Source organism: Ornithodoros turicata, chromosome 1 (genome assembly GCF_037126465.1).
Source record: "Ornithodoros turicata isolate Travis chromosome 1, ASM3712646v1, whole genome shotgun sequence".
Lineage (NCBI taxonomy): Eukaryota > Metazoa > Arthropoda > Arachnida > Ixodida > Argasidae > Ornithodoros > Ornithodoros turicata.
In genome coordinates, this window is record NC_088201.1 from 5,975,436 (window position 1) to 6,001,737 (window position 26,302).

The 26,302-nt window shown below is 46.8% G+C and overlaps 1 protein-coding gene across 4 annotated transcripts in view; it reads left to right on the forward strand.

Annotated features, from left to right (window-relative positions):
• LOC135377385 (titin-like) overlaps nt 1–25,715 on the forward strand; it is a 92,298-nt gene extending 66,583 nt beyond the window's left edge. For all 4 annotated transcript variants that reach the window (XM_064609751.1, XM_064609752.1, XM_064609753.1 and 1 more), the window contains 23 exons: nt 673–5,985; nt 7,297–7,323; nt 7,459–7,508; nt 7,583–7,659; nt 8,441–8,607; nt 9,145–9,531; nt 9,597–9,746; nt 9,819–9,963; nt 10,080–10,204; nt 10,327–10,469; nt 12,584–12,707; nt 13,438–13,610; nt 13,670–13,778; nt 13,842–14,030; nt 18,677–18,787; nt 18,849–18,960; nt 19,027–19,199; nt 19,505–19,789; nt 22,189–22,343; nt 22,404–22,545; nt 23,949–24,103; nt 24,184–24,334; nt 25,028–25,715. In XM_064609751.1, the coding sequence (XP_064465821.1) occupies nt 673–5,985; nt 7,297–7,323; nt 7,459–7,508; nt 7,583–7,659; nt 8,441–8,607; nt 9,145–9,531; nt 9,597–9,746; nt 9,819–9,963; nt 10,080–10,204; nt 10,327–10,469; nt 12,584–12,707; nt 13,438–13,610; nt 13,670–13,778; nt 13,842–14,030; nt 18,677–18,787; nt 18,849–18,960; nt 19,027–19,199; nt 19,505–19,789; nt 22,189–22,343; nt 22,404–22,545; nt 23,949–24,103; nt 24,184–24,334; nt 25,028–25,245 (8,681 nt within the window). In that variant the 3' untranslated portion in view covers nt 25,246–25,715. The remainder of the gene's footprint in view (nt 1–672; nt 5,986–7,296; nt 7,324–7,458; nt 7,509–7,582; nt 7,660–8,440; nt 8,608–9,144; nt 9,532–9,596; nt 9,747–9,818; nt 9,964–10,079; nt 10,205–10,326; nt 10,470–12,583; nt 12,708–13,437; nt 13,611–13,669; nt 13,779–13,841; nt 14,031–18,676; nt 18,788–18,848; nt 18,961–19,026; nt 19,200–19,504; nt 19,790–22,188; nt 22,344–22,403; nt 22,546–23,948; nt 24,104–24,183; nt 24,335–25,027) is intronic.
• The last annotated feature ends 587 nt before the right edge of the window (nt 25,716–26,302 follow it).

The window sequence follows — 26,302 nt, forward strand, 5'->3', positions numbered from 1 at the left end:
CCTGGAAGCACAGTGTTTTAAAGTGCCTGGCCTCGAGCTGCTACTAATGCTATGCTGTTTTTACCTCGCCTCTGGTCTGCAAATGCAACCGTAAGTGCTAACTTAAATATGTCTAGGGATGTTTCAATATTTACTTGCTTTTCGCATACAATTGGTGAGTACGCATGAATTCTAGCATGCATTGCTGAACAAATGCTTCATGATAAGGGGTAATAAGGTTTTTTTAAATATGGTGTTTAGCGAAACGAGGGTTTTCTTGCATTGCATATCTTCCCTTTCTCCGCTTTCATGTAGCGTTGTAAAGGTTATAATGTAAATGTTATAAATGTGTAGTGTTCACGATACCGAGCACTGCGGCTGCTGCTTGCTTTCTTTTGCACTTCGTTGGACATACGCATGAATCCATTCTGTACTGTGCACTGTACCGCATCATATCAGCATGTGTGCATGCAGATCAGCCAAACTGCATTATTGTTGAACTGCATTCGTGTTAGCCGCACGCCTGGAATCTGTCTCCATTGATCACGTTGCACTTGTAGGTTTGTGATCATGTTTCCTGAATAGCACATGCACTGTATGTACTTGCGTACGGCTCATATCGCAGCTGACGTTTCATAGTTCACGACCTTGTCTCATCGTGCTAATTCTGACGTTGCGTTCTTCGAACAACAGAAATTGCTCAGGAGACGCCGAAACCTCAAGTACCTGAAGACACTACAGTAGAGCTAGAGGCCAAGAGACCCACAAAACCGAAACGGAAAGAAAAGGACGTTACAGAGAAAACGGTGACGCTGAAAAAGCCAGAACGACAAACCGAGGAAGTCCCTGAAGAAATGAAGGAAGACATCACAGTTGTACTGGAAGGAGTTCCGGAAGAAAAACCAACACAGGAGATGCCAGTAGAGGTGACCGTCACAGTCGAAGAAGCACCTGAAGAGGCAAAACTTACCATCAAGAAAAAGAAGCCGAAGGTTATAGAAGAGGCACCTGCTGAGGAGGCTGTGACTCTGAGAAAGCCTGAAGAGAAACCTGTCGAAGAAACTCCTGAGGGAGTAAAAGAGGATATCACCGTCACCCTTGAGAAGAAACCGGAAGAAAAACCCAAGGTCGAGGAGGCTCCAGAAAAAGTTACGGTCACTATCCCTGAAGTACCCAAACCAGAAGAACCCCAGGCTCCTGAAGAGGCAAAACTTACCATCAAGAAAAAGAAGAAACCGAAAGTTACTGAAGAGGTTCCTGCTGAGGAAGTTGTGACTTTGAAAAAACCTGAAGAGAAACCGGTTGAGGAAGCTCCTGAGGGAGTAAAAGAAGATATCACCATCACATTTGAGAAGAAACCGGAAGAAAAACCCAAGGTCGAGGAGGCTCCAGAAGATGTTACAGTGACAATCCCTGAAGCTCCCAAACCAGAAGAACCCCAGGCTCCTGAAGAGGCAAAACTTACTATCAAGAAAAAGAAGAAACCGAAAGTTACTGAAGAGGTTCCTGCTGAGGAAGTTGTGACTTTGAAAAAACCTGAAGAGAAACCGGTTGAGGAAGCTCCTGAGGGAGTAAAAGAAGATATCACCATCACATTTGAGAAGAAACCGGAAGAAAAACCCAAGGTCGAGGAGGCTCCAGAAGATGTTACAGTGACAATCCCTGAAGCTCCCAAACCAGAAGAACCCCAGGCTCCTGAAGAGGCAAAACTTACTATCAAGAAAAAGAAGAAACCGAAAGTTACTGAAGAGGTTCCTGCTGAGGAAGTTGTGACTTTGAAAAAACCTGAAGAGAAACCGGTTGAGGAAGGTCCTGAGGGAGTAAAAGAAGATATCACCATCACATTTGAGAAGAAACCGGAAGAAAAACCCAAGGTCGAGGAGGCTCCAGAAGATGTTACAGTGGCAATCCCTGAAGCTCCTAAACCAGAAGAACCCCAGGCTCCTGAAGAGGCAAAACTTACCATCAAGAAAAAGAAGAAACCGAAAGTTATTGAAGACGTTCCTTCTGAGGAAGTTGTGACTTTGAAAAAACCTGAAGAGAAACCAGTTGAGGAAGCTCCTGAGGGAGTAAAGGAGGATATCACAGTCACACTTGAGAAGAAGCCCGAAGAAAAACCCAAGGTCGAGGAGGCTCCAGAAGATGTTACAGTGACAATCCCTGAAGCTCCCAAACCAGAAGAACCCCAGGCTCCTGAAGAGGCAAAACTTACCATCAAGAAAAAGAAGAAACCGAAAGTTATTGAAGAGGTTCCTTCTGAGGAAGTTGTGACTTTGAAAAAACCTGAAGAGAAACCGGTTGAGGAAGCTCCTGAGGGAGTAAAGGAGGATATCACCGTCACACTTGAGAAGAAGCCCGAAGAAAAACCCAAGGTCGAGGAGGCTCCAGAAGATGTTACAGTGACAATCCCCGAAGCTCCCAAACCAGAAGAACCCCATGCTCCTGAAGAGGCAAAACTTACAATCAAGAAAAAGAAGAAACCGAAAGTTATTGAAGAGGTTCCTTCTGAGGAAGTTGTGACTTTGAAAAAACCCGAAGAGAAACCGGTTGAGGAAGCTCCTGAGGGAGTAAAGGAGGATATCACCGTCACACTTGAGAAGAAGCCCGAAGAAAAACCCAAGGTCGAGGAGGCTCCAGAAGATGTTACAGTGACAATCCCCGAAGCTCCCAAACCAGAAGAACCCCAGGCTCCTGAAGAGGCAAAACTTACCATCAAGAAAAAGAAGAAACCGAAAGTTATTGAAGAGGTTCCTTCTGAGGAAGTTGTGACTTTGAAAAAACCCGAAGAGAAACCGGTTGAGGAAGCTCCTGAGGGAGTAAAGGAGGATATCACCGTCACACTTGAGAAGAAGCCCGACGAAAAACCCAAGGTCGAGGAGGCTCCAGAAGATGTTACAGTGACAATCCCTGAAGCTCCCAAACCAGAAGAACCCCAGGCTCCTGAAGAGGCAAAACTTACAATCAAGAAAAAGAGGAAGCCGAGAATTACAGAAGAAGCGCCTGCAGAAGAAGCTGTGACTTTGAAGAAGCCTGAAGAGAAACCTGTTGCAGAAGCTCCTGAAGAGGTCAGAGAGGATATCACAGTCACGCTTGAAAAGAAACCCGAAGAGAAACCCAAGGTCGAGGAGGCTCCAGAGGAAGTTACAGTGACAATCCCTGAAGCTCCCAAACCAGAAGAACCCCAGGCTCCTGAAGAGGCAAAACTTACCATCAAGAAAAAGAAGAAACCGAAAGTTATTGAAGAGGTTCCTTCTGAGGAAGTTGTGACTTTGAAAAAACCTGAAGAGAAACCGGTTGAGGAAGCTCCTGAAGAGGTCAGAGAGGATATCACAGTCACACTTGAGAAGAAACCCGAAGAAAAACCCAAGGTCGAGGAGGCTCCGGAGGATGTTACAGTGACTATCCCTGAAACTCCCAAACCGGAAGAACCCCAGGCTCCTGAAGAAGCGAAACTTACAATCAAGAAAAAGAGGAAGCCAAGAATTACAGAAGAAGCGCCTGCAGAAGAAGCTGTGACTTTGAAGAAGCCTGAAGAGAAACCTGTTGCAGAAGCTCCTGAAGAGGTCAGAGAGGATATCACAGTCACGCTTGAAAAGAAACCCGAAGAGAAACCCAAGGTCGAGGAGGCTCCAGAGGAAGTTACAGTGACTATCCCTGAGGCTCCCAAACCGGAAGAACCCCAGGCTCCTGAAGAAGCGAAACTTACAATCAAGAAAAAGAGGAAGCCGAGAATTACAGAAGAAGCGCCTGCAGAAGAAGCTGTGACTTTGAAGAAGCCTGAAGAGAAACCTGTTGCAGAAGCTCCTGAAGAGGTCAGAGAGGATATCACAGTCACGCTTGAAAAGAAACCCGAAGAGAAACCCAAGGTCGAGGAGGCTCCAGAGGAAGTTACAGTGACTATCCCTGAAGCTCCAAAACCGGAAGAACCCCAGGCTCCTGAAGAAGCGAAACTTACAATCAAGAAAAAGAGGAAGCCAAGAATTACAGAAGAAGCGCCTGCAGAAGAAGCTGTGACTTTGAAGAAGCCTGAAGAGAAACCGGTTGCAGAAGCTCCTGAAGAGGTCAGAGAGGATATCACAGTCACGCTTGAAAAGAAACCCGATGAGAAACCCAAGGTCGAGGAGGCTCCAGAGGAAGTTACAGTGACTATCCCTGAAGCTCCCAAACCGGAAGAACCCCAGGCTCCTGAAGAAGCAAAACTTACCATCAAGAAAAAGAGGAAGCCAAGAATTACAGAAGAAGCGCCTGCAGAAGAAGCTGTGACTTTGAAAAAGCCCGAAGAGAAACCGGTTGCAGAAGCTCATGAAGAGGTCAGAGAGGATATCACAGTCACGCTTGAAAAGAAACCCGAAGAGAAACCCAAGGTCGAGGAGGCTCCAGAGGAAGTTACAGTGACTATCCCTGAAGCTCCCAAACCGGAAGAACCCCAGGCTCCTGAAGAAGCAAAACTTACCATCAAGAAAAAGAGGAAACCGAAAGTTACTGAAGAGGTGCCTGCTGAGGAAGTCGTGACTTTGAAAAAACCTGAAGAGAAACTGGTTGAGGAAGCTCCTGAAGAGGTCAGAGAGGATATCACAGTCACGCTTGAAAAGAAACCCGAAGAGAAACCCAAGGTCGAGGAGGCTCCAGAGGAAGTTACAGTGACTATCCCTGAAGCTCCCAAACCGGAAGAACCCCAGGCTCCAGAAGAAGCGAAACTTACCATAAAGAAAAAGAGGAAGCCGAAAGTTACAGAAGAAGCGCCTGCAGAAGAAGCTGTAACTTTGAAGAAGCCTGAAGAGAAACCGGGTAAGGAAGCTCCTGAAGAGGTTACAGAGGATATCACAGTCACACTTGAAAAGAAACCCGAAGAAAAACCTAAGGTAGAGGAGGCTCCAGAAGAAGTTACAGTGACCATCCCTGAAACTCCCAAACCGGAAGAACCCCAGCCTCCCGAAGAAGCGAAACTTACCATCAAGAAAAGGGCAAAGAAACCGAAAGAAGTAGAACCAGTCGAAGAAACTGTCACGCTGAAGAGGCTGCAAGAAACGGTGGTAGAGGAAGCGAGAGAAGAGATTAAGGAGGACGTCACAGTCACGCTGGAGAAGAAAGTAAAGAAAAAACCAAAAGTCGATGAACTTCCTGAGGAGATTACTGTCACTATCCCTGAAGCACCACAGCCGGAGGAGCCACAGGTGCCAGAAGAAGCTACGCTTACCATTAAGAAGAAGCCAAAGAAACAAAAAGTGACGGAAGAAGTACCTTTGGAGGAAAGTGTGACACTGAAGAGGCAAGAAGAAAAACGTGTGGAAGAGTTGAGTGAGGAAGTAACAGAAGACATCACAGTGGTTTTGGAAAAGGGAAAAGCACCAAAACCAGAACAAGAAGAAGTCACTGTCACAATCCCAGAAACACTTCGACCAAAAGAGTCAGAAAAAATTGTCGAAGAAGAAGCCAAACTGACCATAAAAAAGAAGCCCAAAAAGCCAAAAGTCACGGAGGAAGCCCCTGTAGAAGAGAAGGTGACGCTTAAGAGACCTGAGGAAACACCAGAGGTTGAAGCACTGGAAGATGTTACAGTCACGCTTGAACAAAAACCAAAGCAAAAGCCAAAAGTTGAAGATGCAGCGGAAGAGTTAACGGTAACCCTTCCAGAAGAACAGAAGCCTGTCCAGGAAACCATCGAAGAAGCTCAGTTAACAATAAAGAAGAAGCCTAAAAAGGTGGAAGAAGAGTCTGTAGGGAGCGTTACTATTAGGCGAAGATCAAGAAAATGGTCACAACCAGATGTTGGTGAAGATGTGAGTGGCGAGTTCTCCATACCCTTCAGAGCTCCATCCCCTGTTCCAGAGAAGCACGAGGACGTGCTGGAAACCTTCCAAGTGACATTACCTAGTAGGCGTGGTACTTTAGCCGAAATATTAGAAGAACAAGTAACAAAAGTACAAGAAGGTGTGGAGATCAGCGACAGTTTAGATGTCACGTTGCCCTCCGAGAAGCCACCTCCCCAATCCGTCGACATGGCCGGTGAGTATCATCCTTTTGTAATCGCAAATCTTGTCTGTGATGGTCTTCTAAAAGCAGGCGTGTACTCTAGCCCTATGCATCTATGAAGATACGTGCTTAGGCACAGTACATTATTGTCGTCACTCCAGATTGCGGGTGCTATCCACCACGATCTATGTATCAGAAACCAGACGCGTGTGGTCGGAAAGGCTGCCTGGCAAAAGAGAGTAAAATGTAGCCGGTCACTTTTTTGCACACAAAGTCCATGTAGCAGCCTTGTTGTTGAACAGGACGACGATGCATGCGTTTTCATCTCTTGCAGAGGAGATTGCCTTGAACAGCAGTGCACCAAAGTCAAAATACCACGAGCCCTTCGTTTCATAAGCGGCTAAAATTTAGCAATACGGCTAACCTAAAGTGACCACATTCCTTCGACCCCAAGACGGGACGTCCGGGCTGCAAGGGGGTGCTGTCAGTCAACGTACCTTTTTATTTCGCCTACAATTTGTGCCGTTATTTTCTTTTTCTTTATATTATATACATTTTACGCACGATGACAGGTTCCGAGGCTGAAACACACAGCAGACGAACGCAATGCAAGCCTCAATGTGCCTAAGAACATGAACAAGTAGCGAGTTTTTGGTACATCGGAAGAACACCACGAAGACGATACGATAAAGGAAGCTACACACTTCCCGATCTAGTAAAACTGGCTATTGAAATATATCAGTCGTCGAAAAAGCCAGGAAGCCGTGGGACTCGAACCAAGCACCTCTCGATTGCGGGCGATGACTTACAAAGGGCCTCATTCAACTAACGGGACACTCACTCTTCACATTCTCTCCTACATTTCTTCTCACACACACACACACACACACACATGCATACAACACAAGGCATATGGTGAACACAACGGGGAGTAACTGTTGAGTTGAGTTGATAAGAAAAGAAAAAAAAAATTGGAGAAATAGGCACTCATTACCAGAGACGGCTACTCCAGATCACTTAGGAAAACAAAAATGGCTAACTACAATAAGAACAATGAGTGATAAAGCCCCTCAGTCAGTCACGATGGAAAGTTTTTCGACGATCGCCATATCTCGATTGTTCATGTTCTGAACAATATGCTCGGAACAATAGCTGAAAAAGAACGTCACCGAGTCTACTCGCTTTAGGTTAACCGCAAACCTTGGAATGTTGATGAATATTTCAATTAATGATGTTTGAAAACTTTTTTTTTTTTGTTGTTGTTGTTGCAAGTCAGGTATATAGTACCTGTTATTTTCTGAAATCTTTGTGAATCAGTGACAATAATATTCTTAATATTTCCAGATGCACTGAAGGTTGTGCTTCGCCAAGGTGAGTGGCTTTTTTTTTTTTTCGTTAATCTATACAATGTCCGTCTCAAAAGACATTGTTAAGATCCTGTCAGACCCTAAGGGTCGTTCAATTTTTGTGCGGTCCTCATAAAAGCATATTCTGGATCAATTACAGAGGCACCCGAAGAAGAGACGCCCGAGCTCACCGAGACGTTCAGTGACACGGTAAGCTGTTCACCATACCGTTTATGTACAGATACATATTCATATCCAAGCTTATGCGATTATTTCCTATTTAGGAGGTGACCCAAGGGGAAGTTATCCGACTCATTATCAAGTATTCTGGAAAACCATCGCCTACAGTGAAGTGGTTCAGGTAAGCGCAACATCCCCCTCTTCGCAACGTCATTACTCAGTGTTTTATAGACATAGTTTATCGTTGAAAGAAAAAGGACCGAGAGACACGGAACAAGAATGACACGACAGAATTCTTGTTCCGTGTCACCGAGTCCCTTTTCCTATAATTGTCACGCACCAGTTAGTCTGGTGCATCCTGTCTCTTCTTTCGATATTTTATCATGTACTGTTTCTCTATGTACTTCAGTGCACAGTTGTTTGTGTGATATTTGTCTTCTAGGTGGTTTGCAACTTCACTTTCACATCGACTGTTAACTCGAACATAGTTCTTGCATCGTTTCCCTCTTTAGCTTGTTCATCCTAAGTCTTTAACTAGCTGTGTGCATTTATAGCTATGGTGCACCGTAGCCATAGTTGCTTTCGCGCCACTAAAACGTCAAGTCATGGTTCTACAAGAAGCATTCGTGTGTAACTGACCAGTGTCCTAAAAGGGTTACATTGAGGTACACACAGAATCGCAATTAAGCGTTTAATGTTTTAGCTCCTCTGAATTTGACCAGGTGTGCAGCAGTGCGATTGCACCATCTAAATGATAATGGTCCAACATCGCACTTGGACTCCCTCAATGGCAGGTTACAGGCACACACACACCAGACGTACTGGAAAGTGTGTCTAGCATCGTCTGTCATCCACTAGCTTGCTCGTGAAAGTCGTTGCTATTCATTTGAGGTGTTGAAAGATGGAATGAAATGGAATATCTTCTTGAACCACCGTTCCATTAAAACTCCCACTGTTTCCAGGAATTACAAACGAATCGAGGAGACACTCAGCATTACGATCACCACTACCGAGACGTCGTCTATTCTGGAGATCAAGGAATCTAAAGTAGACGACACGGGGACCTATTCATGTACAGTGAGCAACCGCGCTGGAGAAGTGGAACATTCCGCAAAAGTTACAGTTCAAGGTGAATACCGTATGTCTAGCATTCTGAGCCCTATAAAGATAAATCTTGACCGACTGTCTTTCAAAGTATTTTCAACCCCCCCCCCCCAAAAACAATGTACCTTTGGTAGTGCATTTGGGAGAGGGAAACGGGGAGAGGGAAATCACCCTTCCGCATGTAAAATCCCCATAAAACGATGATGAGTATAGCTAATGGAGCATATCCTGCATCTACGCCATCTTGCCCCCCCTAGAACCCCTCCCGAAATGTTTTTCCGACTATGCCACTGCTGGTCGATTCCTTTTGCTGCTCTCCCTTCCCGGTTGATTGGCTTCTTTCCTTGTTTTCCACCGATATTTTTTGCACAAGACCATTGGTTTCCCACTTATTATAACGTGCTTTGTATCCAAAGAGACATCAGGACCTCTTCAGAGCGCGTCTCGCGAAATGTACCCCAGTCGGATGGCTGGAATCCTCTACGTGTGTGCGTGGATCAAGGTGTAATTTTGTTACCGGCGCGCACAAAGCTGACGTCACATTTCTCCTCTGCTTCCATAGGCGTTCGTCGTCAATTTGTCGAGAAGTTGCAGGACGTCGAGGTGAAGGAGACCCAAGTGGCCCTGTTCGTCACAAAGACCAATGATGATAACGCTCAAGTGACCTGGCGCAAAGACGGCAGACCCTTGGAGATGGAACCAACCAAGTATGAGCCGCTCTCCGAAGGGCCCTTCCGCAAGCTGCTCATTAGGAACACGACCTTAAAAGACGAGGGCGAATACACGTGCGTCATGGAAGAGCAGACAACATCGGCAGAACTCGTGGTCATTGAACTGCCTCCAGAAATTGTGAGCCCCATAAAGGACCAGACAGTGGCTCGCGAAGACACCGCTACGTTCTCGGTGGAGCTCACCAAGGGTGACGCTCTCGTACGGTGGTTTAAGGACGGTAGGTGACGCGTGTGTGTGTATGTTCATTGACTCTTGTGTATGACTCACGTTGTTTAATAACAGGCAAAGAACTGCAGTTCAACGAACGCGTTAAGCTTCAGATCGATGGCAAGCGACAGACTTTAGTCATCACTCAGACTACCGTTCGTGACGCCGGCCGTTACACCTGCAAGCTGGGCGAGCAGTCCTGCAGCGCACGGCTTAAAGTCGAGGGTAAGCATTCGTCCGCCCCGCTCGAGCAGGCGCCGAACGAACGTACACTTGATCGTAAACACTCATCCGCAGCTCCATCTGTCGAGTTCACTGCTAGACTACCAGATAAGACAACCGTTCCCCAGGACACCGATGCAATTTTCGAGGTAGCTTTGTCGCAACCGGATGCTGACGTCGTTTGGATGAAGAATGGTGAACCCATTCCACTAGACCAAAGGTGACTTTTGTGCTACTGTCGTTATATATAGGTAGACTTGCAAATCTCATGGCATCGAACGACAAACAATCACAGAAAGAGACGTGAAACTAAAGAGGTATTTTTTTTCCTCCCAGATTCCAATTTATTAGCGAAAAAAATGTTCGAAGGCTCGTGGTTCCCTGTGTCGACAAGGATGACACTGCCGAGTACACTTGTGTTGCTGGCAATGCCAAGACATCGACAGTCCTTCACGTTGAAGGTTGGTGTTTGCTCAGCGTGCGGTCGTCTGATTTGAGAATCGTAATTTGCAAACGATCGTACGGTTACTCCTCGTTATCTTAACGACTAGTGCGGAATATAATGACTCCCCTCTGCACGCAGACGCCGAGGCCCAGTTCACGCTTCGGTTACGTGATGTGATCGTCCGAGAGAGCGACACCGTGACTCTCTTGGTGGAAGTGTCCAGGGAAACGCTGGAGGTTCGTTGGCTGAAAGACGACGATCCTCTTCACCCCACGGAGAAGGTAAGCGACGCCACTCCAGGTAGCTGGGGACCGTCGTGCGGCGCTCTGGAACGGAAGCATCCACGATCAGTGATTGAGGGGAGGGGGAATAGGTGTGGCACCCGTAATTCAAGTTTTACAGCACGGATGTAACGTACACCACAGGGTGCTCGATACGGGCGAATTGGTTGCCGACCTACCCGTATTGGGCAGTCTCAACAGTTTCAGGGAGGGAAGTCCCTGTCTGCGAACTGCTTCAAAGTACAGTAGAATCTCGATGATACGATCACGGATGATACGAATTTCGGGATGATACGAATTCTTTCCCGGTCCCGGCCGGAATGCCTATTCTTCCCATGTATTAGAGTTCGGATGATACGAACGCGTTATCTTGCCTCTACGGATGATACGAATGAGCCGAGGATGCGAAAGAGGTCGTTCCCCCGTGACGCGAGAGCGCGCGAGTCAAGCTGCTGCGTCTTTCGAAAAGGGAGTGCGATCCTCACCACGAACTCCCTTACATCATCCCAAGCAGCACAATGTACTGAAAGTCGAGTGCAATAGGGGTGGACGGTATGTGTCTTATCATTGTTCTTTAGTTTCACGAGTCTGTTCAAGGCCTTCCACCTACCCGTCCACCCCTATTGCACTCAACTTTCAGTACATTTTGCTGCTTGGGATGTAGCGCAATGCAAGCAATGACTTTCCTTTTGGTGGTGGTGGTGGAGATAAGATCAAAGCGATTGAACGACCCGGAACCTTCCCAAGCAGCACAACGTACTGAAAGTCCAGTGCAATAGGGGTGGACGGGTAAGTGGAAGGCCTTGAACAGACTCGTGAAACTAAAGAACATTGATAAGACACATACCGTCCACCCCTATTGCACTCGACTTTTAGTACATTATGCTGCTTGGGTTATCACCTTATCTCTGTTTTGACCTTTTTACCCCCTTCGCAACAATAAACCGCGAAGCTGTGTGACATCGCTCTGGCGGAAAACAGCGACCAGAACCCCAGAACACGTGGAGGGAACATATCAGGACAACTTGTGGCAACATTACGCGTCACCATTCCGCAAGTCGGCTTCACCTAACGCCTGCTTGCTTTAGGAGAAGCTCGCTTTGGACCATTGTCGCGCGACTCGCGGGTGAAAAGCACGTGGTACGTCTTTTGAATCATCTCGCCTATTTGGGCAGCATTGGCCAAAAACGGAGACACAAAAGCGTTACAACAGGTACCCGGGTTCGAATCCCGGTGCCGGCTGTGCTGTCTGGGGTTTTTCCTGGGTTTTCCTCAGACGCTTTCAGACATATGTCGGCACAGTTCCCTTAGAAGTCGGCCCAGGACGCACATTCCCCCAGGGCGTGAGTCGTGACGTTGCCCACATACGTGAGGCCGACAACGGCAAGCCCTATCGCCACCACCACCACCACCACCACCACCACCACCGACCTCTTTCATTGACAGTAACGCAAAAAGGAACAGTCACTGTCTATTTTCTTGCCTCAATTTTTATTTTGGTTTAATTCGTTTGATACGAATTTTTTCCGCGACCACGTGAGATTCGTATCATCGAGATTCTACTGTACTCGCTTTTTCCATCCCACAACATGTGTAATGAACCTTGGAAACGCCATTTCAAATCTTTCCGAATATCTTCGCACAGAAGGAAGTTGATGAGGATTGATGATTGAGCGGTTTTATGGCGCACAGGCAACAGGCTATAGCAAGAAGGAAGTGAAGAGGGCAGAGAGTGATCAACTTCGATATACGCTAACATGCCCTCGTATGGGTGCAAGGACGTTAGTGATGTATTTGAGATTCTGTCGGAATACTTGTTGAACTTCCGGACTTGTCTACCCTAAAGCCAGTGGACAGATTTCGTCTTCAGGAGGTGGGGAAGAGTTGATTGGCCATCGTATGGTAGAGGATAATCAGAAATTAAACGCGCACAGGAGCAGGAGCGTCCTTGAAGTGCTACGAACTCGGTGCTACGAACGTTATACTGGAAACCTTAACGCACACACCATTGGCTGTGGCTATGGCTCCGCATTGCTCGCGTTTTATGCAGCTCAAATCGTCACAGTCGCGTGTCCATCACGCGTCTGCGAATCACATGTTTCGATTCTAAACAGGTCTTCGTCACAACTGAGGGCAAAAGCCGAAAGCTGATCATCCGCGAAAGTTCCGTGGACGACCAGGGCGTGTACTCCTGTGTCCTGAAGGACAAGAAATGTTCGTCTACAGTCACAGTGCACGGTGAGTCTTGTCCTCCTGCGTTCAGAGCCGACTGGCTGCATGCGCCATGTTAAAGGAGCTATGAACTGTACCAAGCGAGCCCGCCGACCATGTCGGCTCCAAACGGCGATTTCAACGTGTTGTCTGTGACACCTTTTGTATAGGTGAATTTGATAGGTGCGTATCTTCAGCACATAGCACGCTCTTAGCCAACCATCTTCCCGAATGACAACGGTCTCGCCCATGATTTGTTGATAACGAGAGGCGGATCCTATTATGTATCTATTATGCGCGGCTACAAAATGGGCTACGCCTCCCATTTTCAACAAATCAGAGACGAGAACGTTGTCATTCGGGATGATGGTTGGCTAGGAGTGTGCCACGTAGTGCAGTTCACCTTGAAGAGGGTAAAGCAGAACGTTATGTGTACCTCCGCGTTGGGTTCTGATTGGGTGCTACAATTCTTCAGATGACGTAACGATGGATAGAGGTATCTGGACGGCGGTGCGTCTACTCGCCCGAATACGAAAGAGAGTGCGCTTTTGTATTAACGCTGCACGAGCTATGAAGGAGAAGAATTGAACAATAAATTGTAACTAGAATTACGAAGCGTAGAAGAACAATATTACATCTATTAAACCCGTAGCTAAATACATACCGATAGGAGTTCTTACCTCCTTTAAAATCAACGATGTCATTTAAAAGTGAAGTTAAATTGAAGTTCAAATCAATCAAATACCATTCCAACCAGCTCCCCCACGAATCAACACTGACAAACGTCAAGTATCTGCCAAGAAAGGGGACACCCTCAAGGTGGAGATTCCATATTCAGGCATTCCCCAGCCAACCGCGACATGGACCCTCAATGGTCAGCCCATCGAGCCGCGTAAGGGCAAAATCGCCACGGACTTGAACCCGGAGACGGTAAGTTCTCTCTATAGGCATCCATAGGTTGCGGAAATAAAATAAAGCGATGCTTTCAGGCCACCCTAACTATCCAAAAGCTCGACGATCCGGATACGGGTCGCCTCACGCTCACCCTTCGAAATAACTGCGGGGAGACCAGCAGAGACTTTACGGTAACCGCTCTTGGTAAGTTTTTTGTATTCCACCTTCCCTGGTCAAAGGATAAACGGCTGCTCCGTCTCCCTTTAGTTCCGCCCTCCGCTCCGGGGACTCCAGATGTCTCCGACGTGTCCGACACTGGTGCAGTAACGTTGTCCTGGAAGCCACCTGCAACGGACGGAGGTTCTCCCGTGACGCGATACGTCGTGGAGTACCGCGACCGGAGCTCTTTACGGTGGACTACGTGGTCGAACGACGTTAAAGAAACGTTTACCCGATGTAAGTTCTGTTCTTTGCACTCTGATGTCTGGTCTCCAGGAACATAACTGATGTGTGAGCAAACGAAGAAGTGTTCCGTACATATAGAGGCTGTCCATTTTTATCCTTTACAGATATTTAATAAAAACGCTATGAGAGAAGCATAGCATGTCAATTTTGCAGTTGAGTTCTACGGCCAGGCGGACATCCTCTCGGTAGAGTATGTGACTACCAGAGGACTAATTACTAGGGGTGTGCGAATATTCGAGTCCTCGAATTCGAATCGAATATCAAACGCTCGAACAATTCGATTCGCGAATCGAATATCCAATATTCGATTTTTCGAATACTCGACTATTCCACGAATATGAACGACACAACCCGAAAGTGGGCTTCATCTGATGCCTCCGTGCGTGAGGTGAAGCCTGCTTTACGAAATTGCCCTTGCTGCAGGACGAACACAGGCGGGGCGGTGTTTAGTTTAGTGTTTAGATAACGTTATCCAAACTTAGTTTTGTAGACATCGTCTGTGGAAGGGGTGGCGCCCCTCCCACATGCAGTTTAGCGGTGCCTACGGGGGACTTTGATTTGATATTTGTGAGGTTGCCTTTAAAAAGTTAGAACTCTCGAATAATGACTACAGCCCACGAACAAGAAGGGTGTCTTAAAGATGTCCTTTGCATCTAAAATTTCAGTAGTGCAGCTTCCTCGAGTGAGAGCAAAGAAACTAAAGGGTGTTCATGGCAAAGCTGAGGCAGGATGCCAATTCGTTTGTTTCACAAATGGCCTGTGGTTGTCTGAAACAACTACAGCCTCATCCGTATAACATGCTACTGCCTGACATAGAATTTTGAAATGAAGGTAACCACTCCAGTACTCCAGTAAGTGTATGCTCACCTGAAAAGCAGGAAGCACTCTGATGTAAAATTAAAGAGTAGGGGCTTTAAACAGAAGGATTGCATGTCTCTCTTGTGACAGTTAATGCCAGAGAAATTACACTAAAGCCATAGGCCACAAAATGGAAACTTTTAGTGCGAAAGTCACATATTGTAAATTTTGCACGAATATTCGATATTCGATTCGGTATTCGGAATTTTTCCCCCATTCGATTCGATATTCGATTCGACATATTCGGATTCGCACACCCCTTCTAATTACCTGAAATTCGTTAGCTCTCTAATTATGAAGTTTCGGTCAAAAGCGAGATAGCAGAATGGGAGACAATCCTCGTTGAAAGCCATTCTATCTTTTAAAAACCCTGAAACGAGCGCGTGCCCCGAAATATCCATCGCCGAATTGCTCTATGCAAATCAGCCGAAACCAAAAAAAGCACGCCTCATGGACGCATCACCTTCGCCTTAGGGCGGGGCCGAAAAGCACCTACTCCAATCACATCATTCGCTCCAAAGCACGTGGCCCTCTGGCGTGGACTGGGCGTGGACTGAGCGCTGTGCTGCCTGCGCTCCTGGTCACCGCGGTTTCGGTTTCGACTCATTTGCATATCAAAATTCGGTGATGGATATTTCAACGCACGTGCGCACACTCTTAAAAATGAACTTCACCACATAGCACGCTCCTAGCCAACCACCATCCCGAATGACAACGTTCTCGCCCCTGATTTGTTGAAAACGGGAGGAGGAGCCTATTTTGTGCCATTATGCACGGCACAAAATAGGCTCCTCCTCCCGTTTTCAACAAATCAGGGGCGAGAACGTTGTCATTCGGGATGGTGGTTGGCTAGGAGCGTGCTATGTGGTGAAGTTCATTTTTAAGAGTGCATTTCAGGACTTTTTGAACATGGAATGACTTTCAACGAGGATTGTCTCCCATTCTGCTATCTCGCTTTTGCTCGAAATCTCCTAATTAAAGAGTTAATTAATTAATTGTTGTACGTAATTAGTCATGTAGTTACATACTTTCTTCGAGAGGATGTCCGCCTGGCCACATAACTCAACTGCAAAAACGACATCAATGCTGCTCTCATAGCTTTTGATAAAAAACCTGTAAAGGATAAACAAAATGCCTTGTATATACAGGGTGTTCGCGCTAACTATGGACGGATCTTTTATATATGGAGAAATAATTTTTTTCTCAGTCCTAAGTCGATATATTAATTAGGTTTCGTTAATTAAGTTTTTAATTATTCGAGATAGAATAATATATATAAAATCTGTTTCCCTCGGTGCGCTGATGCCGCTGCCGTTTTCAAAAGAACGCTCGAGACGATTATCGCGCTACGAAATGGCCCCGAAATAACGGTTTGAAGCGCTCCTTTTACCCTTTTCCCTAAATGCGAGGGAGAAAGAACGCTGCCGCAGCGCACCATGCGGCGAGGAAGAAGTTGAATTAGGAGAGAGAGAAGAAACACAAGCGTCTCGAGCGTTCTTTTGAAAACGGGAGCGGCATCAGCGCACCGAGGGAAACCGATTTTGCATTTGCGCCGAGCTTCTATCTCCAATAATTAAAAACTTAATTAACAAAAACTAATTAATACATCGACTTAGGAGGTTGCTGGTGCCCTCGTAAGGTGTGGCTTTTGGCGTAGGACATATTATATCGCTTATAACTAGGGAGTGACTTTTTCGGGTTAAACCCGATTCCGCCCGGTTATGCCCCCCCCCAAAAAAAAAAACTTACCTCCGACCAATTCGGGTTAAACCCGATTTCTCCCCAAATTCCAGTCATTATGAAATCTTCAAGTGATGTTTCCACTGAAGATGAACAAAGGTTGCCACGTGTAACACATGTAAGAATGGCTCACTTACTTTCCAAGCAATACACCCATGTGTGTCAACACTGTCTATGCCTTCGGAGATTACCGCTGGAAGTTCACGATCCCGCAAAAAAAAAAAAGAGAGATTAGGAAGGACTTAATATACAAGAGGAGAAACAAAAACACCCGATAACACCAGAAGGCACAATTATCGCCCGATTTCTCCCCGAATTACAGATTTAAAAAATAGCGCCCGATATTTACCCCCCGAATCTGAGAAAGGCATTTAACCCGAAAAAGTCACTCCTTGCTTATAACTGGGGAAAAAATTATTTCTCCATGCATAAAAAATCCATGTATAGTTAGCGTGGACACCCTGCATACAAAAAATACACGGGAAAAAAAGAAGTCGATGCACAGTGAACCCTTGTTATTATGACCATGGTCGTTCCCAAAAATTTTGGTCATAATGCGGAATTGTCATATTAACGGGGGGCATTTGCAGAGGTTTCACTGCATTGTCCCCCAGGAGTAGTGTCGTAAAGCGCGTATGTCAGATTATCGGGGGTCATATTAACGAGGGTTCACTGTATACGTGCAGAGCAAGAGAAATTTGTAGCCGTAGGGCAAACATATTGCGCTTTTGCCGACACGACGGCATCTGCTACGCGCTGCTATACGCGTAGTTACACCCCGGTAGGAGGAATTGTCGCAGGTTGAAGAAGACCTGCCTGCTGGGCCCAGGTTCCATACTGTTCCGTCCCAATTAAGCGATATGAGAGGCACTGGGGGATCTCATGAGAATCTCCGCGATTATGCGGCACACACTGGCGAGGCGTCAATGCGAACTAGATACCGGATACGGTAGAATCATAAACCGGCAGGCTACAAGTAGGGTTGCCACCTTTCGTAGTGAAAAATACCGGCTGAGGGAGAGGATGTGGAATAGAGGAAAAGGAGGAAACGCTCGTGGAAAAGGGAAAGTGGGTGAGGGGTGGACGAGCACACACACGTAGAGAGAGTGTGTGTGTGTGCTCGCTCAAGATAATACGAGGAAACATGTTCCTGTGTGTGGCTGTATCTTTGATGCTAGAAATAACTGATAATAATAATAAGAATGAATAACTAAGAAAACGACTGGTGACTGCGGAGCTGGGTCTGTGTTCCAGATTTATTCAAGCTGTAGTGGAATGTTGAAGGGAAAACCCCGTAAAAGCTCTTACGAAAGGTCTTGAGTCACAAATACCGGCAAAACGCTGCCGGTATCACCTTCCTACCGGCAACCGGCAGAGCGCCCAAATAACCGGCCGTGCCGGTATAATACCGGCCTGGTGGCAACCCTTACAAATATAATAGAAATGTAGACAATTCTCTCGCGCGTCTAGCGATTCAAAATGACGACTGCTCGGCAGCATATTTATCGTCTTTATTCCTCGGCTGTTGCTCCTCTTTCTGAGGACGTACATGATATTCGATATAGGCCCATATAGGTTCACATAAAGAGTTCGGCCGGGTCTCTTCGGAGTCACGCGGCGGACTGGCGCCGTGCTATTCCTCTTCGGGTTAAAGTGCGCGAGTTTGCACGCTTACAGAGAGTTGCAACGCGTGCGCTACACCCAGCGGTGAGAACTTACCAGACACACCGTGTACGCCGTAGACACATAGCCTACAAACACGGCTGCTTTCAAAACACGCTACAAAACGAGATTGGAATTTACGGGATACACAACGTACATGGTAGAAACTTGGAAGACACGCTTTAGACTGGTGAAAAACTCATATGTGCGCTTCATTCGACCTACAAATTGAAACCTGGAAACAAGCAAGATATGCTTCTTTCTCTCTCCTTTCTCCAGAAACTGCACTGGCTTGTTGATTTATTGTACCGTTATTTTTTCTTTTCTTTTTTTCTATGTGCATTCCTGATCGAAATATATTGCGTGTTTCCCCGCAGTGACAAAGCTGAAGCCCACGCAAGAATATTCTTTCCGCGTCACTGCTGCGAATGAGGTGGGACCGGGAGAACCTTCACCTGGTACCCGTTACGTTCGCTTGGAACCTAAAGGTGAACTATTCAGCAACTCATAGTGGCCAAGCAATCATTGGTGTGCCTCTCTTTCCTGCAGGTGGTGAGCCTCCTGTCATCCTGGAGCCACTGAAAGACCGCGCCGTAGGTCAAAACCAACCCGCAGAATTGACCTGCAGAATTGGCGGCCAGCCCATTCCCACGCTCAAGTGGTACGTAGATCTCCACTAATGTGTTCCGCTCGCATCACTGTAAAATCATAACCCGATGATTACCAGGATGAAGAACGGCAAGGACTTAGTAATGATCAGCAACCTGGCGGTAGAGTTCAAAGATCAAAATGCGACGTTGAAAATCAAAGAAGCGACGGCGAAATCTGTTGGAACGTACACCTGCAAGGCAACCAATCATTTGGGATCAGTAGAAACCTCGTGTGCACTTAACGTTCAAGGTAAGCGTCACGTATACACTGTTGAGAAGTCATCATGCTGTGTTGCAGTCTCTCTTCATAAGACTGATTACTACTGATGCCACGTGCATTAGTTCGAATGCCACGCAGAGTCGAAGTCAGCACTATAAAAGAGGGATATCGTCGTCACCACATGATTCAGTTCGCTTCCTGAGACGTTAATGAATGTGATAGTATTGTATTTGTTGTTGTGTGTTGATCAGTGCAGCTGCTTCGATGAGATCCATCATTTGTCCACCGAAACTTGCGTATGGCATTGATTAATACCAACGCACAAACGCTTACAGATCCTCCATCAGCAGAATTTGATCCTGTACTACGAAATGTCCGCAAACGGAAGGGTGAAGAGTACAAACTGGAAGCCCGGATCCAAGGCTTCCCAACTCCTAAAGTCGTCTGGTACTACAACGGGGCACCGTTGGCACCGACACCGCACGTCCGCGTCACGGAACGGGACAAAACGGTTACTTTAATCATCCACAGCATAGAAGGCCCCGACACTGGCGTCTACACCCTGGAGCTGAGCAATCCCGCTGGAACAGTTACTTACGACTTTAAGCTGCGGGTTCTCGGTAAGTGGCGTAGACTTAAAACAGTAGACATCTCTGTACTTGTAAGGTACCCTCGCATTCATCCTTGTGTCCTGCGTGCTACGAACGTTTACATTTTCATCTCTTCAACACGAGGGCTGTCCAGTTAGTATCACCATGTTTCCACATGGAACGTTCTCAGAAGGCGATCACATACCAAGTGTTAGGAAGGATTTTAGTTGTTTATTCCTAACCAAGTGTTCAGAGGCGGAGAGTTTTCATTTTCCCAGGGGGGGCAAGGGCGCACAGCGAAATAAGTACTACTCTGGCGGGGGGGAGGGGGGTTATGTTTATTAAGAAAAAAAGAAAGGTAAGTCAGATGGATGTCGGTGTGTTATTCCAAAATTAGAGTGAAATGGGGAAGACAAAAAAAGCAAACAAAAAGAAAGCAAAAGAAAACAAAAAGAAAGCAAAAGAAAACAAAAAGAAGGAAAGAAAATAAAATTGAAGAACACAAAACTAAAGCTGAAGAATCACACACTCTGGCGGGATCTTATGATGTATGCAGAACTGGTATAAAAATAAGAGGAAGGAAGAACAGAAAAAAGAAAAAGAAAAACAGAGAGAACGTAAACAGTGAACATGTGCACAACTGAAGGCATTACGCCTTTGAAAACTGACTGCAAAAGGAAAAAAATGCATTGAATCATCGGTGTTTGACCCGAAATGCGCGCAATATTATGAATATGGTCAATGAAATGGAGCAGCGGGAGTTGAACCCGCTCCCAACGGATATGCGTTCCGAAGATTCTACCGTTACACCTCACTGGCAACTGCTGGTACCTTTCCGACTGCTTCGTTTCATTGATCTGATTGCTTTGGGCGAAATTCAGGCTATGTGTTGTGTCATCCTCTGTGTTTCTTCGCCTCACTTTCTACTGTGATAATGAGTATGGTGGGCGGATACATATTTTACAAATTGCAAGATGCATTTTTGGGGTTGGTGTCTCTTCGCTCTTTTGCCCCGGGCGCGCCGAGCCCCAAAGGTTGGTGTCAGTCTCTTAGCGGGACTTCCCGGGGGAGGCGGCGCCCCCCCTAGTTCATGTTCCGGGGGGGCAAGGGCCCCCGCGCCCCCCCGCAGTCGGCGCCTATGCAAGTGTTACAATGTACTGCTTGCGGCATACTTGTCTGAAATCGACAGCTCGTGTTCTGTATCTGAAATCTCCAGGTGTTGCGAGGTTATTTCTCCTATCTACTAGAATCGTGTGGCATACGGCCCCTTCCTACAAAACAATATTGGTACAGCGGCTTCGAAGACGACAAAACCAAACCGGGCTGTTGAACAGCTGATTGAAGATTTCAGTATATGTCGCGAGCAGTATTTTACACAAGTCTAAGTCGCTGACATGCCCTATACAAGCGCCAGCTGATAGCACTGCACTGCATTTCGTTGCACACAGGAAATGCGACCGTCCCTACGGACAAAACTTTTCCTAAAACCATTGTATCCGCCACCTTGCCCTCGTTGGGCTGCCGCCCAGTGCTTTTCACGGAGAACGCAATGCGTTGAGGACAGTTTTGAACGCGTACTGCACTTCGCACTCCACGTAGTCGAAAAACTGCAGAGTTTAAACCCACGACCCCTGCCAAACACGGCGGGACCACGGTTCGTAGCAGCCCAGAACAAAACAAAACCCACCTGTTACCGAGGGTACGGAAACACGGTTTGAGGGTAGGCCAGAAAGGTTTATATTACCCGTACCGATGGATCTTCATTATCGTTACCGCAGTGCAGAACGACCTTGACTCATTTTGTAGCATTGGTTGCAAGTCATGGAATTAACTTCCAGTTGGAAGTTCCAGGAGTGCCTGTGCTTGTCCCGCGTTTCTACCGCGTGCACGTTTTCCTGCACTCTCAAGGGGGTAGCTGTGTTATTCGTCTTCACATGATGAATAAAAGCAGCGTTTGTTTCTTTGTTTCGAAATAAAATAAATAAATAACAACCACTTGTAACCACTTGTAACAGGTCCTCAAACCTGAAGAAGTGCAGCCTACTGCACGAAAGTCTTGTTTTTTATGTATATAGTAAACAGTTGATGCTCTTAACCGTCTTTGTTATTTTTGATTCTGCATCGCCGGAAACTTGTACATTGTTTTTTCTTCACGTTCTACGATTTAGAAATAAACACAGGAAGTGACACTTAGGATGCAGCCCAATTTTAGAGTCAATTTTAGTGTTGCAGACGCTTAACTATAGGAGAGTACTCTCATGTAAGGGAGTGCTCATGTCACTGATTATCACCTACAGCAAGTGTAAAATCATTCAGAAGAAAAAATGCTAAGGAAAGGGGGAGTTCTACGCCGTCTTTCGACGAGAATGGGGTCCCAGCATGCACGTTGTGCACTGTATATATAACACATTACTCGTATTCTATGGCAGACAAACCGGGAGTTCCCCAAGGGCCGTTGCAGTACCAGGACACGACAGCAAAGAGTATACCCTTATCGTGGGAGCCGCCCTTGGACGATGGAGGATCCACAATTACTCACTATGTCGTCGAACGATGCGAAACACCACGGACTGTCTTTGTCCAGGTAACAGACGCCATGAGCTCAGTATGTGACTTTATACAGATTTCTACAAAAATCTTACAGGTGGACAAAGCTGACACCGCTACTTACGTGGACAAGACCGTTCGGGAGGGCGCCGAATACCGCTACCAGATACGAGCCGTGAACGAGCTGGGCGCTAGCGACCCCCTAGTCGGAGAACCCGTCACAGCCTCTAGCCCTTATGGTAAGTTGTTGTTAGCACGAGTACGCATTCATTGAGTGAGTTCTGAATTGGGCGAAGAGATGCTCCTATGATCAGTGGCGTATCTAGAGCTACCTGCGCCCATGGCAACATGGTTAACATGATGTCCTTGGGGATGCGTTTTCGTGTGGTCCGCACTAGGTTTCACACTACAACCTCCCTAATGGCGGGTGCTTTAGATCATTTATGAATGTGCCAGGTTGAGTGCCCGACCTGACCCATTCACACCCGACCACATAATGGCGCCCCTGTTCACCTGGCGCCCATGGCACCTGTCCACACCTGCCACACCCTAGATACGCCACTGCCTATGATGCTCGCGTGCAAAGACACTGCATGCTACCTCTCAGGCGCATTTGCCGGTCTCAGCGTTGTTCAAGTATCAGCGCAACACTATTCTGGAAATCCGCTCGAAGAAACCACTCTCCAAAGTTCTACGTTACGAGACAACGGCGACCATGAGCGCCACAGTGGTCTGTGGGTTAATTTTGTCCACCTGAGGGTTCTTTAACGTGCGCTAAAATCTCAGTAGCCCATATTTAACGTCACTCGCAAAGGACGACGTGTCCAAGCAACTTGTACCACGAAGCCTCAATGTTAAATTGTATGATTCGTAATTTCAAATCAATTAATGCATTATAAGTAACTGATAACTGTAAATAATAATTAAACTTAATACCGCGAATGACCGCAGCATATGACCGAAGCAACCAAAAGAGGATCGGCACCCATTTTGTGAACGGAAGACCGTCTGCTACAAGGTTCAGGTTTTCCTACTTGGAGACTTTTGCACTTTCGCTAATACAGATTTTGCGGAAATTCGTGTTAGCTGTTTGAGGTAACGGTGGTTCCGAGAACGTGGACAGCCAATTCGGTTGAAAGTGAATTCCCGCGTGCGGGTCAGGGCCCGCAGGCTGGTACTGCTCTTCACCACCGTTGCGCACGGTCGCTTTTTTGCGGCGTATTTTAAATTCAATTTCCACGATAATTATGACTCTGTGGCGTAAATTACTTCGCATGGTGCACCTTAATGGCAAACTTAACAGTTTTATAGGAAAAAAACTGTGCGTTAAAAATGACTTCTGTACTACACTCTTAAAAATGAACTTCACCGCATAGCACGCTCCTAGCCAACCATTATCTCGAATGATATCGTTATCTGCCCCGATTTGTTGAAATCACGGGGCGTACGCCTTTTCTGTGACAATTATGAACAGCATAAGTGTCACAGAAATGGCGTACGCCCCTCGTTTTCAACAAATCAGGGCAGATAACGATATCATTCGAGATAATGGTTGGCTAGGAGCGTGCTATGAGGTGAAGTTCATTTTTAAGAGTGTACTTTAAAACGTTGACAAAATTTAATTGCACTTAAACCTTGCCAGAACGACCGACCCCACCAACAGCACCGCTGGAGATACGTGTGACAGGCCCCACTTCGATGGACCTGTCTTGGGGCAAGCCCGAATGGGACGGCGGTTCTCCACTGCTGGGCTACACGGCTGCCCTACGCGACAGCACGAGGAAAATGTGGATGGAGGCGAGTCGCAGGCGCTGCCTAATTCGGGCTCTGCCGATTTCGCCATTGCTGCCGGATATCAACTTTTAGGTTTTCCGTAGGTGGGACAAGTGGATGCTGAAACGCTGCACCTGCACGTACGAGACCTACAAGAGGGCCGCCAGTACCAGGTGCGAATTCTGGCACGAAATGCCATTGGATTCTCGGACCCGTTGGAGTCGGAAGAACCGGTCACCATTTTACGGCCACCAGGTATGCGAAGGTTTTTTTTTTTTTTTTTTTGTGAATTTGCACCTACACAGTGACAGCGCGTACGCTACGAAGTTGTTATCTGGTATTAATAATGCGTCAGTGCTAGGACCAAAACGCCAGGTTCCATCCTTAGGAGCTTGTGCACCACAAACCACGAAATCAATACCGCCATCACACCTTTTTTTCCAATGAAAAACTCTGTGTGGCACTTTGACTACTAATGACACTGAGCACAACGCCGCGTACGAGAAGACGTAGCCAAAAATACACCGGACCTTATTTGTTCTGGTTCTTGGTTGAGAAGCGATAAAAACCGGGCTGTTTGGTGGTACATCTAAAAGCGATAAAACCCCGGTGCAGGGGACACAAAGAGACAACACAGACGAAGCACTGACTGACAAACAACTTTAATGGCAGGGACACATCTTAAATATTGGCCTTGGCTGCCACTAGGGGTCGGGTGTGCAGTTGGTATATTTAAGATGTGTCCCTGCCATTAAAGTTGTTTGTCAGTCAGTGCTTCGTCTGTGTTGTCTCTTTGTGTCCCCTGCACCGGGGTTTTATCGCTTTTAGAGGTCTTCGTTGAGCTTCGTTGAGCTATCTCTCGTAGATTTCCCTGGAGCGGCATGTCAGCCGTGCCCAATTAATGAGACTGAAATTGGCAACGCCGTTCTCAAGAGAGTTTTCTCCCAGGGTTCGAGGAAGAAGGCGTAGCAGCGGCTCCGGCCGGGCGAAGACGACGACGCACCGAAGAGGTGTCGGACATGACATGTACGACAGAAACGTCGTCCTCCTGGATGCGGGAAGCCAACGTCGAACCTCTAGTACGCAGCTACACGAAACACGTCCTAGTCAGCAGACATGAGTACTTCTTCAAACTGTGGCACTACGCCGACACCCTTTTCAAGTGATCATCATGTCCTGCTCATCGAGACTGTGTGTGGGTGTTATCAATGAACACTATATTTCACTTGTGAATGAAAGAAGTCAAATCGGCGCCACGTATGGCGCCAAGCGCGCATGTTGCTAGATATGAATTGTTTCGGCACCGAACTTCTCAGTCCCAACGGCGCGACTGCAGTACTTGAGAGCTTATATCTTTCCTCATATCTTGCCAAAGCTACTGTAGAAAACTATAGTTTACTACACTGTAGAGCTTAGTGTGAACTTTCCCGTTGAGTGAGTGGGGCGTCTGTATCCCCCCTCCCCTCCCCCCGTCGGCTGCACTGGTGCCGTTGGGGACTGTATAACATAAAACAAAAAGCAGGAACTGGTACACCGCAGAGGTAATCCTCACACATTTACCAATGTGATCGCTGTAGTGCATCAGTTCATCCTTTCCATGCCCTTACGTGCCAATAAAGAAGTGCCGGCACAGAAACTCTAGATGTTTGATCTCGACCAAGGTGTATATCCCTCTTCACGGTGCTCATACCTTGTCGATGGACATGTTCGTCCTTGATTTTGATACTTTTCGGAACATTTGTATTGTGCGCTTCAGGTCAAGGCACTGGAGAGTTTTAGCGGACACGAAGAAAGATGCATGCACTGGTACGCTCTTAAAACGGTGGCACTTTTGGAACACTATCACTAAGCGTCACTTTTTTTGCAACAAAAGTGACGCTTGGGTCGAGTGTCGAATATTCACGCTTGTGGCTGTGACACCTTAGACATGTGTTACAAGATTTGTGCGAAATGTCACAGGTCTGGATGTGTCACGATTTGGCAACTGTGCTGCACTGAGTATTCACATCATCGATGCGTCACCGATGCTCAAAGCAACACTAGTGCAGTATCCTGGCACATTCTAGTCCGTAGGTATTACCCATTCATGCTCAGCTGAGTTAAGACAGTGACGTCACACGGGAAAAAAAATTTTTGTCTATTCTACAACAAAATATAAACACACTGGTCAAACGAATTGTATTGCATAGTAACACTGTCCGTGTTATAAACAGGGGATCCTCG